This window comes from Cyprinodon tularosa, unplaced genomic scaffold (genome assembly GCF_016077235.1).
Source record: "Cyprinodon tularosa strain WSP-4 unplaced genomic scaffold, ASM1607723v1 ctg229, whole genome shotgun sequence".
Lineage (NCBI taxonomy): Eukaryota > Metazoa > Chordata > Actinopteri > Cyprinodontiformes > Cyprinodontidae > Cyprinodon > Cyprinodon tularosa.
This window is the reverse complement of record NW_024038856.1, coordinates 573831-587345: the sequence shown is the minus strand read 5'-3', so window position 1 is coordinate 587345 and position 13515 is coordinate 573831. Positions and strand designations below refer to the sequence as shown.

The 13515-nt window shown below is 39.5% G+C and overlaps 1 protein-coding gene across 1 annotated transcript in view; it reads right to left on the bottom strand.

Moving 5' to 3' along the window:
* The window catches only part of mgat4b (alpha-1,3-mannosyl-glycoprotein 4-beta-N-acetylglucosaminyltransferase B), a 75352-nt gene extending 69195 nt beyond the window's left edge, over positions 1 to 6157 (bottom strand). The window contains exon 1 of the mRNA XM_038286662.1: positions 5920 to 6157. Within this exon, the coding sequence (XP_038142590.1) occupies positions 5920 to 6016 (97 nt within the window). The 5' untranslated portion in view covers positions 6017 to 6157. The remainder of the gene's footprint in view (positions 1 to 5919) is intronic.
* Positions 6158 to 13515: the final 7358 nt, after the last annotated feature.

Below are 13515 nucleotides of genomic sequence, written 5' to 3'. Positions count from 1 at the left end.
ACGTGACCCAAAACCACAAAGTTCTGATATCATCTCAATAGCCTTCTTTTCTCACCATCAGAGATGGAAACTCATGAGAAGCCTTCATCACAACTGCTTATTGAGGCTAGTTAGTCCCATCGCAGATCGATCCCTCCCTCCCTCCCTCCCTCCATCCATCCATCCATCCATCCATCCATCCATCCCTCCATCCATCTATCCATATTATGCATCCTTCCATCGCTGTGAAAGAGCAATAAGCAGGTTGAAACTTGAAGGTTCTTCCTTTCCATCTCCTTCAAATCATTTGGATGAACACCACAAACAGAATTGGAGGAGAGATGCCTCCCTGGGGGAGATCCAGAAGGCAGTCAGCCTTTATTTTGCAGAAACAGAGACCAGACCCCTGAAAAAAATGACCCACTTGCTTTATATTTGACACCTGGAAATCAGAACTTCCAGGTTTTACAGCAGCTGATTATTCTCCTTTCTTAGTGACAGCTTTGTTACCAGTTCAAATTCAGACCTTAAAGAGAAGCTGCAGTAGGGGATTTTTTTTGGTTTATGGCAATTTTATGTTTTTAGAAAACGGTGACATTAGTTCATTACTTTTTGTTCTAGGGTTTATTTTAATAACAAAAAAAACGGGCTAATTGACTGACAATAGTAGCTGCAAATATTGAATTTGAATTATGATGCCCTTTAACTAAGGTCACCTCCTAAAGGGATGATCGAAATATAATGTTTTTAAAGCAATTTATTTGTCATTTCTCCCTTTTTTTTTACAATGAAACTTAAGTGAGGAAAAAAAAGATGAATTGGATTTAGTAGGAAAACAACTGAGATGATCTTTTTAGGTTGTATCCACCAGCCCTAAACTACTCCGTCTACGCTCCTTCAAACTAAGACCAGAAATACAACAAACAGCAAAATGACATCAGATTTGTCTTCTTAGCTTTTCTATTCTTGTATTTTTCTCTGTTTCATGCAAGAAAAAAAAATAAAGAAAAAAACAGAAAAAGTGTTTACTGCCAGCTGGACTCTGAAGCTCCAGTTTGTAAGAAAACTGAAAGCTGAGCTGCAGCAAACAGATCAAAGAAGTTCAAGCTGAGCAGGTCTGAACACATCTGACTGACGGAGTCATCGGTTCAAAGGAAAAACAACACAGCTGCATATTCAGGGAGCAGAAGTCAATATCAGAGCAGAGGCGTCCTGAAGATCCACAGCGACGACAGCCCATGGTTTCTCACTGAAGGGAAACGTTTAGCTCAGGCTGTTAGAGATCTCCATGCAGGATACCTGCAGTCTGACCTGATGCTCCTTTTCTTTCAACGCCTCAGTTTTATATTCCTGAAGCTCAGCAGATAAAAGGGGCTGTGAGTCATTTCAGAGTCTCTGAGTAGCAAAAGCTTTAGGTCATTTCACATCAACCGGTCACTTTCAACAAACTCAGAGACCAATAACAGACACCTTCCCATTAAGGACACACTGAGACCTAAGATTAATTACATAAGGTGAGCTTTATTAACAAAATGTATCTATATTTTAATCAAATGTATCAACAGTCAACGTGATCTGAGAATAGAGCCCTGAGGAACACCACATGTGATTAGGGAACATAATCCTTTTTACGACATAGATAGATTATAACCTAATAAACTGGATTTTAACCTAAAATATTCTTCAAATTTTATCTACCAGGTTAGCCAAGTTGATAGGTGTTTTTGAAAAATTCAGAATTCGTATGTAGAATGTCTAATATTCAGTGTTCTATCAAGTGGTTGGTAAATTTATATAATAGCACAATTTCTACATAAAAACTGCATCAACTCTTGGAAAATGATGAACCCAATGACTTAGTGACTGCAGCAGGCAGTGGTTATGGGACACAGTAATATAAAGCTGTGACAGGGGGAGTGCCTTAAATGATCAATATCACAGAGGACTAGGAAACATGAAGAAAATTCTGAGTAAACAAGGCAATCTTTAAAATGGAACAAAAAGTCCAAAATACAGAATATTCTATTGTATTCTATTGTAATTATATTTATATGAGGATGATTAATTATGTTTAAAATAAAACATTTAACACAAAAATAAAAAAATAAGTTAACATCTTCAGAGCAGAACAGCAAGATAAGTGTAAGTGTAAGTTTGATGATTAGCCCTAAAATAAATTCATCAATTTAAAGTTCAGCTGAAGTCAGGAAGCTGTTCTTTACATTTAAAACACTTTTTTTTAAACTCATCTTAGAACTTCAGCAGGTAAAAAAAGCTCATTTTATAAAGATGAAAGAAGCCCTGAGGTGCTCCTTTTGGTGCTTTTATATAAAAAACTAATCTTTCTAATTTTTTTTCTTAGGCCCCAAGACAAAAAGCTACCGTAATACATTTTACTGAGTATAAAAAACCTTTGCTAAAACTAAGATGAAAAAGGAAAAAAACTTAATTCTATTTAAATCTATTTTTCTTACTCTGATTAATATTTAATTCAAAGATTATTAACAAGCTGTTCTTTTATCTTTAAAAAAAATTATAATTTTTGGTCAGAATGCTTAAAAGGGTCCTTAAATAAACCTTTTCAATTCCCCCTCAGGGCTTCCGTAGAATGCCAGAGTGAACTGTTGCGTTTGAATCTGTTTAGTTTTTTTGCAGAAAGCAGCATCTCTGCAGGAAGCAGGATCACGTTTTACTTTGGAACCAAACACAGAACAACCGAACACAGACCAGCTAAACATTGGATGCAATTTTTCTCTCATCACTTGTGGACGTTTGTTTTATCATTCCTTCATCATGTCGACCTTCTGAATGCTCTCAGGTTTTAGACACAGTTTTCTGTTCCTTCTGGGTATAAGATTAGAAAAAGAGTACACACTTGTTATCTTGTTAAAGAGCTTTCATCTTGCAGCGCTGTGAGTTTGGCCAGTTTGGACTTTGATCAGGAGTTAAAAATGATCACATGGTGATCAATATAAAGGCCTCTTTCACATGAATGGCTGGCGGGTGTTTTTATGCTTGCAGAAGAGAAATGAAGAGCATTTATTAACCCAAGAGCTACATGTTTCAAAGTTTAATTTTGGATTGGAGGCCTGCCTTTCAACTCGACTGCACACGAAGCCGCAGCGTCTCAAAACTTCAAAGAAAAGAGGAAGTTATGAACAAAAAGGAAGTATTAGTTTGAAGTACCTGGAGTGAAAATGGCAGCAGCAGTGAGAAAACTTTTCTCACATAGTGGAAAATGTTCCTGAAATGCACCATTACATCAGAAAAGCAGCTTGATTTGCCTTTTGATGCAGCTGGCGTCTCTGTGGACTCCATACAGGAAACTACGGAGCTGATACCATCAATAGATGATTACCAACTGCATGAGTCTGAGTTGAGTTTCTCAGCAAACCCCTGAGAGGGTGAGAGCCACAAGCAGATTCATCTCCTCTGTGAAAGTTCTCAGCTGCAGGTTTAGAACCAGGAGAACGACCCCCTAAAAAACAGCTGCACCACCCCCATCAGCCTGCAGGGCAAGTGTCACAAACCAAACGTCCCTTTTTTCTTCCCGTCGTCATCTGTTCCACAGCAGCGGCACCCACCCTAAAAAAATGTGCAGCCAAACACTTCCACAGCTGGAAGTTGAACTCTTCACAGCAGTGGAAACACCCAGAAAACAATTCCAGCACTACAGACATCATGTAGATCTTCTGCAGAACTCGAAGAGAACCGGTTCTTTGCTACGATGCATCCAGCTGGTTTACATTCGACAATATAATCCAGATCTCAGCTCTACAGTTCGGAGGTGAAAGCATTTCTGTCTGGTAACCATGAGGCGAGCAGATGACGTGATGCTGATATGTTCTGAACCCTAAATAACAGTTCCTGGCATCAGGAGGAGGTACAGGACCTCTCTCTGTAAGCATTCATATCTGACAACAATCATGTACGGTAGTCTCAGTCATCCCTCCATCTTTCAGCCTCATTATTATTAAAGAAAGAGATGGAATACAGGAGGCCCCTGGGGGCCTCTTGTTTATCATTTTGAATAAGACGCTTATGTGGAGTTAAGTTGGGGTTCTTTAGACTTCTACAAGTTAAACTGTTTTTCTTTCTATGCTATTTATGGTGTTTATTAGACAGTCTAATGTTTCTTTTTGAGATCTGTGATGCAGCTTCTCCAGGAGGTTAAATATTAAAGGTCACGACCCTGAAAGTATGGGTGCTCGTAAGGCAGCATCTTCTCTCTAAACCTGGCATAGCAGAAGTTCTTCTGCTTCATACAGCAGTAATAAAACCAGTCCATTCACTGCAGCACCGAACATCTGAGGGGACGGATCACGCGGCAATAAGCACTTTATTCTTAGCCTGCATCACAACAGTTCCAGTCAGAAACGAAAAGTCCCCCAAAATGACCCAAAGCATTGAGGAAATGTGGAACTGGAACAGATTTGGCACAATTAGCACACATTCAGCTAAAGGTCAGAGAAAAGTCAGCAATTAAACGGTTCTTTACAGCAATAGCACAAAACTGCTGACTATTTTACAGCGGATGCACTATATGGCCCTGGTTAAATCACTCCCAGGTTAGAGGAAATGTGGTTCTGTCTGCATCTGTCCCAACAGCAAGAGGACGGAGGTCTGCTTATGGGTGCAAACGGCCCTGAAATGTCGAGCTGATATCGTTTCACAGCAACTCCACTCAAAATAAAAAATATCATTCCAAGGTTTTGTTCAAATTTAGAAACGTATTTGTTTCTTCTCATGTGTTTCCCTCCAGGTCAGGAAAAAAAGGTTCCTTTACGCATTAAGAAGTGGAGTTTTACTGCCAAGAAAAATGTATCTATCATTCTTTTATAGCCTTGACACATTAGAACAAGTCAAATAACACCAGACTGTGAATCATATGTGACATTAACAGATCAGATTTTAATGAATAAAGCTTTCAGAAATGGTTCCTGTCATGCAAGCTGAATAGAAAACTCAGAGAGCTGCACTGAGGCTCTGTTTCCCACTTTAAGGCTATCACTTACCCACTCCCACAGCGTGTGGAGTGACTCTTATGCTGTGTCAGAATAGAACAGATTTGAATGCTCAGTTTGCAAACACCATTTATCGCAGATATCCAATCTGAGTGTATTTTCTGCAATGAAAAACAGAAAAGGTCCAGAAAAACTTTAGGCAATAGAAAAAGGATGGAGGTTTAGAATGGATGTCCAGAGCAATGTCCTAGTCAAGGTATATTTGACTAGGACATTGTTCTGGATAATTTTCTGGATATTTTCTGGAAAAATCAGGATCAAGGTGCATCTCAGAACAATCTAAGAAATCTCACCTCATCTTCTTTTGATCTGAAGCGTTACAGATCTTAAAACAGCTAAATTTCCCCTCACAATTCAAAGGTGGCCTCCATCTTGGCACTCATTAATCCCCTCATCACCTCAAAGATCATCATCTGAGGCTTGGGATGGAGATGCATGAAATCCAAACAGCTCTTCTTCCACCTCCATCCTAACTTCTCCTCTATGTTGGAAGTATATGCAACTCAACAGAGCCTAAGATGTAGCAGCAATAATCATCTTTCTCTCCATGTTGAAAGCAGCTTCTGAAGCTCCATCATGATCTACTCAGGCAGAAAGGGGACACTGTGATCAGATGGAAGCAGCATTTACAGCATCAGCAGGATTAAACTCCCTGGAGCATCAAACTGCAGCTACAACAAAAAAAAAATCTCCACTCTGCATCTTCCTTTCTGGTTTCTTCATAAACTGATGTTTCACATCAGCACCACCTGGAATAATTCTCCCTATGCATCACAGACCAAACGCCCATTCTGTTTCACTGAAGCCTGCAGCCTCACATCAGCACCATCATGCGTGCATCATGCACCTTGATGTCCCCCAGCATCCCTCCATCACAGCCACCTTCCAGCAGGAACACACCGGAATGTGGGCTTACCTCTGGAGCTGCTGAAGGCGGTGTACCAGGACAGGGAGACCAGCCCACTCAGCCCGAACAACAAGACCGTCAGGAATGAGACATTGCGGAGCCTCATCTCCGGAGCCCCGGGAGCATGTCCGCACCGAGAGGGGGAGGGACGGCAGGGATGACCGGACACAAGCAGCGGGCAGCAGCCGGAGATGTCGCTCTGAGAGCTGCAACGGGAGACTGGAGAGGATGGGAGGGCCCGGAGCTGAGATATGAGCTGGGAGGGAGGAGACATGGGGGGGAGGAGGGGGGAGGAGAGGAGAGGGGGGGTTAAATAAACACCATCAGTTCAGTTAAAGCACGCGGACAGCCCGCTAACACTGAGCAGTTTACAGGAGGAACAAAGACTAACAAAGATGTGGACGTTTGGTTTGTTATAAATTAAACAGCCTGCGCGACTGATCTGCAGCGCCCCCATGTGGTGACTTTAAGAAACTAGCGGTGAGACACAACAACAACCAAACCATGATGCTGAGGAGGCCTGCCGACCTCACAGAGACTGCCTATATAGTGGCAGGGGCCAGATTTAAAAGGGCCTCTACATTAGGGAAGAATGACCTCCAAAATCCATAAAGGAATTTCATTTTATTTATTTTTTTTATTAATTGTGGGGCTGCTCAGTGCTGCTTTGCAGCAAGAATGTTCTGGGTTCAATTCCCAGTCCGGCGTCTTTCTGCATGGAGTTTGTTGTTCTACATGTTCTCCCTGAGCATGCGTGGGTTCTCTCCGGGTACTCCAGCTTCCTCCCACAGTCCAAAAACATGACTGTTAATTGGCTTCTCTAAATTCTCCTTAGGTGTGAGTGTGTGTGTGAATGGTTGTTTGTCCTGTTTGTCTCTGTGTTTCCCTGCGATGGACTGGTGACCTAGCAGGCTGTAGCCCACCTCTCCCCCTTAGACAGCTGGAGATAGGCACCAGCACCCATTTGGACCCCACTTGGGATTAGGCGTGTTCAAAATGGATGCATAGGTGTCTTGTTACGGTGTTAGGGGTGTAAATAATAATTGTTTTGTATCGATGCATCGATCCAACAGCCGATGATCCGCTGCATCGACACATCTGTATAAGTATCGATTCATGTTTTTTTTTTCCATTTCTTCAGGTCGATTTTTATCCATTTGCTCCTGGACATAATACTAACGGTGGTAAACCTATTTCTCACTCCTACCTCGCTTCCTTTAGCCACTACCCCCTTTCCTTCTTTGCTACATGCACGCATAGAGTAAAGCTGTGAACTGGGGAAGCTTCTGAAGGATTCTTGCATATGGCACCACCTCCAGCAGGGTGGCTGAGATATATTTTCAGATGAAGTGGATCGGTGTGATGGTGGAGCATTTGCCTTTGAGATCAATATTTTTAGTATTTTTCAACTACAATAATTTGAATTGAAACAGGAGGGAACTTCTCAATGTTCATGAAATCTGCAGAGAAGAAAGATACCATCAGATCCTTGAGCTATCTTCCCCTTCAGATACTGGAAGACCTTATCTCCTCTTTTATCTTAAATGCAGGCAGAGGGAGATGGGGAGGGTGTTTTAAGAATGTTGTTGGGGGATATAGGTAGACTCTTTTTCTTCCTTTTTCCTTTCCTCTCTAAAGATGAGGTATTGAAATGTGCATATTGGAACATTAGAGGTCCAGAGAGACCACAACCAACACGCTCATTTTCTCATTCAAACATCTATAATACTGAACCGTGCAATCACAATTCCTGTCTCAGTATGTGTTGCTTCATCTCAGACATCCCTAAGCCTAGATTGGAGCTGCCTCTAGATTAACATACGGGCTCTGTCCTGCACAGTAAACTACAAAGTGGCACTTAGCATTGCAATTGCAACCTTTACAGCACTCATTCTAAGAGAGGTCTTATATTACAAGTTTTCATCTTATTTAATTTACCTTAAATTGATATTAAGTGACTAAATTTCCCTTTGGGATTAATAAAGTATTATTGAATTCAAATTAAATCAAGAAAAATGACAGAGAACATAATATGTCCTTGGAGAGGAAGATTTAACCAAAACCAAAAAAAGGACTTTATTTAAATCTACATGTAAAAAAAGAAAATCTAATTGTTTAGCCTAGTGTATCAAATTTTATATGCTTACACTGACCTCTAGCGGTCACCTCCAAAAAAGGCAGCTATGTCCAACTTAAAATCAATCAGATCTACAACAACAGAAAATCCTTTCTATTTCTAAATCATAGGTTGGCTTCTCAAGTCAGAAGCCAGCTTATGATTTTCACTGGTAATCATGATTAATTCTCATCCAACAGTAAAAATAGGAAAGAAAAAAGGTCACACAGAACCAGATAACAGTCCGACTTCATGGTATCTGTGTTGCGTTTTTGACCAATAACTGCCAAAGATTCACCTGTAGAACCACACCTGCATGCTCCTTCTGTTTGGTATCAGCTTGTAGAAGAGAAGATGCATTTTTGACCAACTCGATATGAGGGGCAGAGGCCCAGTTGAGACAAAGGTAAAGAGATTTTAGTACTCCTATCTGCAAGAAAAGAACAGCTAAAAAAAAGGCTCATATATGTTAACTCAAAGTTATGGCTTTTCCTTAACACAACAGGGGATGTGTGATGTTCACATGATCAGTAAATCCACTCACAACTACTTTTTCTCTTTAAGTTTTAACACACGGTAGGATAAATATATTGGTTTGTTTATTTTTATTTTGACAATATTAGAAGACATTAGTTCCAACTGTAGTGAACACATTTGGTTAACTTTTGTATATTTAAATTTATCAAATGCTTAATATTGTTTGTGCTTCCTTTTGTTGGTGTTGTGGAGAGTACCTTCAACTGGGAGAATGCAAAGGACTCCTGCTGACACACTCATTGACTGATTGGGTGGTACCATCTGGAGTTCCACTATGAAGGAGGAACATGGAGTTCACATTTTAATATGCTGCATAATCTTTTCGTTGTTTTGCTTTTGTAATTTTCTCATTTTCTTAATTTTGTTTAGTATTAGTAATCTAAGTTTAATCCTTAAGCTAACTGTTCTTCCTTCCTTCCTTCCTTCCTTCCTTCCTTCCTTCCTTCCTTCCTTCCTTCCTTCCTTCCTTCCTTCCTTCCTTCCTTCCTTCCTTCCTTCCTTCCTTCCTTCCTTCCTTCCTTCCTTCCTTCCTTTGTGCAGTTAGTTTAAGGTTTCAGCGACAGAAATACTTGAATGACTCTGCACTTCCTGGGTGCATCAGAGACGGACAAGAAGCTCAGGCAGGGAGCTGGTGGAACTCTTTCTGGCATGTTGTGGAAAAAATCATCAGATCCTGAATGTCAATAAAACAAGGGAGATGATTGTCGGTTTCAGAAGAACTAGGAACAGGTTGAATCCTAATAACATCATGGGAAACGTGGAGGTGGTAGAGGAGTATAAATACCTCGGTGTTCCCCTGGACAACATCAGAGCAAATTACTTAGAAAATCTTAAGTTGATAAAGCAAGCCGTCGTTGTTCTAGGAAGGTCTCTGGAAATGATTTTATGAAGAAGAATTCTTCATAAAATGAGGAGGATTATGAACAACAGTAAGCTTCCTCTTCAGAAGATTGCTGTCATCAGTCAAAGGCTTCTCTAGATCTAGTGCGAGACAGCTACAGCTATCAACATATACAACAAATTGTTAAACAAATGTGATGGGTTCTTACTACAATGTTTATTTTCCCTTTGGGAATGATAAAGTATTTCTTAATGATAATGAAAATGAAATAGAATGGACCATGGTTCTGCAGTTTAATGGGGGCATTACAGGAGACACCAAGGATTTAACAGGTGCCTTTCAAAATCGAATTATTGTGAATTATAACTTCTGATTTGTTTTTGACAAATTATTTTTTTTTTTATGATCCATTGCTAAATATTTTCAAATCAGTGTCTGAAATTAATCTGACAGTACTTTTGAGGACAGTACTTTTGAAATCTTGCTGTCATCTGCAAATCAGTGAAATGAAAGGCTATACCATAATACAATGACCCTAGTGGAAGCATAAAAGGTGCACATCAGGCTGTTCCAAAATCAAGTCTTTAGGCACATAATAAATTAGAGGAGATATTTTTGAGGTAAGGGCCCAAATTTCGACAACAGGGACCAAAACCAATAAGAAAACAGAGCCACTAAGGCTACCAAACATGATTACATCTGTGATAAAATTAACTATTTTTTGCATTTCTTGGTAGCGTTGGTCCATCAACAAATGTTCCTTTATAAATAAGGACAAGGGTACCATCAAAGTTCATGTTAAAGTAGACAAACACTTTTGACAACTGCTGCAAGTATTGATTTTAGTACATTTATCTTGAAAAATTAAATTCATTAGAAAAAATTTTCTTCTGGTAATTGGTATTTTTTTGCATATTTGTGTGTTTTAGTCTTTATTATACTAGCATTTGCATGCAATTTCCTTTTTTGTCACAGTTTTTACAAATGAAATTTAGGTGTTTAGTAACTGGGCTGCTCAGTGATGAAGTGGGTAGCACTGCTGCCTTGCAGCAAGAAGGTTCTGGGTTTGATTGCCGGGGTCTTTCTGCATGGAGTTTGTGTGTTCTCCCTGAGCATGCGTGGGTTCTCTCTGGGTACTCTGGCTTCCTCCAACAGTCCCAAAACATGACTGTTAGGTTAATTGGCTTCTGTAAATCCTCCTTAGCTATGAGTGTGCATGGTTGTTTGTCTCTGTGTTGCCCTGTGATGGAATGGTGACCTGTACAGGGTGTACCCCGCTTCTTGCCCACTGACAGCTAGGAAGTAGGCACCAGGTCCCCTGGCGACCCCAGTTGGAATAAAGCGAGATCAATGGATGTTTTGTAACTCAGTACTTGAACATCCTTCTTACAGAATACTTTATTACTCTGGAGTAATTTCTTGGAAAAAATTAATTGAAAAATTGTTGTTGAGGGCAATTTCTGGCTGTTCCATGAACATTCGATCAATAAGACTGGGATTCCAAGATTAGCTGCAGTATCAGATACACTTCAGAACATCCTCAGGTCTTAGGAAATAAGTTATTGGCTCATAGAAAAAAACTAATTGTCAGGTCTCAGGAAAAAAAAAAGTTTTTAGGCCTAAGGAAAAAAAATTGACATCTCAGTTAAAGTGTTGATAGGTCTAAAGAAAATAATTTTCAGTTGCGAAAAGGTTGTCAGATCTAAAAAAAAAAAAGTCTTCAGCTACTGGGAAAAAAGATTTTCAGGTCTGCTCAGAAAAGATAGTAGTCAGGTCTTTGGAAAAAAGTTCTTAGGTCTTAGAAATAAAACCATTAGGTGTTAGGTCTCAGGAACTGTGAAGCTCTTTTTTAAATTCTGTGAAATCTTTACCAACTGTGCTGAAGCTACATTCTCACTCAAAACCATCCAAACACCCCTTCATTTCCCATGAGTCATTGCAGGTCAAGGCATATTGGTCCAACTTAGAAAGCAACTGCTGAAAAGGATGGCAAAAATTGTGATTAAAATTTTTAATTTTATGTTTTCTATGACCCAAAATAAATATTTAAGGTGTTTTTTTTTTCCTCTCCTAATTTTAATGAAACCTCAGACCTGATGGGTTGTCATCCTAAATCCTGACAGCTCTTTCCTAAGACAGGACAACCTAAATACCTATTTCCCCAGAGACCTGACCTTCTGAAGGCTTTTTTTTCCTTAGACCTGGCAATTTGACAACTTTTCCTCAGAGCAGACAATCTGGCATTTTTTTTGTTCCTAAGACATCACAGCATTTTCAATCAAACCTGAGACCCTTTAGTTTTTTTTCTAAGACCTGGTCTCTTATTTCCTAATACCTGAGGATCTCCTAAAATGTATAGGGTAGTCAGAAGGTTTTTTTTTTTTTTTTTTTTTTTTTTGAGTGGTTGCAGGTAACAGCTCAACCGCTAGATGGCATCCAAATAACTATTTTATCAAACATGGCAGAATCTGTATCTGAAGACTGTCATCTCATCCCAAAGGACATCGGATCATATAAACAATATGAGCAACAGTTGCAAGGCTCCCCTACAGAGGAATCAAAGCCCAAATGTTTCTCTAAATCTAGAAATATACTGAGGCTGGTCTAAAAGGTTTTGTAGGTTTTACATTTTAACCTTATTCAGCACCGGGCTCAATCACTCTGCACATTGTTAGTATTATAAGCAGCACTATTATCCTATTCTTGTTGCATTGTTTTTCATTTGCATGGTTCCCCGCATCCCTTTTGTTTTGCCCCTTTGCCCCATTTGTATCAGTAAATAAGGTTTGGTCCAACGTTTCACCTGAAGCAGATATTTTTTTCATCCAGGCAAAGCAGATTTATTTGTACAGCACATTTTAGTAATAGAAATAATATAAAGTTATCTAATTTGAAAAGAAAAGGGAGGGGAAAAAAATCAAACAGGCACCTTCTAGTATATAATAGGACACAATATAATGGAGGAGTGTTGGCCTAGTGGTTAGAGCAGTGCGCTTTTGCTCTGAGAAGGTTGTAAGTTCCAGTTCGCTTTGAGTGAATGAGCAAGACCATTAACCCCTGAATGCTTCCCGGGAGCCACACAATGGCAGCCCGCTGCTGGGATGGGTCAAAATGCAGAGAACAATTTCCCCATTCTGGGCAGAGGCTTAGCCAGGAATAAGGGTGGCCAGGCAAAACCAATGTATACTGAGGTTTGGCCGAAAGCGGATAGGCACCAAAACCTCACGATTAATCTACACTATCCCAACAGGAAAATTAATGAGCACAGCATCCATATTCTCTAACTAAAGACAAACTATACTTTCCCACAGCCTTTGCTAACAAATAGACAAATATATTCATAAATCTGTGCTTTCTGGATAAAAGGTATAGTGGAAACAATTCTTTCAGGTTTAAGTTAATTTTCATTACTTAAATTCTTTTATCAGCACATTCTGCATAAAATTGATATTTACAAGTACTAATATCTACATAAATTGACTATTTTTATTAAAATAGTTACTTATCTATGATTTTACTGAAAGACTCCCAGATGACTTACCCCATAAAACACAAAATCTATTTCTGCTTGAATTCTGTACTTATCGTATTTAATGTTAGTATATTGATGTGCATAATTAACCAGTGTTTTGTTATCAAGTAATTGTTAATATATAAAAAAATAAAATGTTTTGAATTTTTTGGCTAAGGGTAGCCATGGCCCCCCTGGCCCCCCATCTAGCTCCACCCCTGGTGGGACAGTAAAGGGATTTACATTATATAATAGAGGCAGCTTAAGAAAATGATAATGATGTTTCAGTTAACAGTTTATATGGAGACACCGGGAATTATTTCTTTCTCAGGGGTTTTGTAGCTGGCACAGACCCAGCACATTCATGTTAAACGCGAAGATACACACATCAGTGGTGATGTTGAGTTATATGATAAATGAACTGCAGAAGAAGGGCAGAGGGTAAAAAAAAAAGGTCAAAAAGAACTATTGGAAATATTTAGTGTTAGGAAGCTCGTTGATGACGAGCAGATAAGGGAGGAAGGGAAGGAGGAGAGGAAAGGAGATGAAGTTGAGGGAGGAGGAGATGATGATGATGATGATGATGAAGCAGAAGGAGGA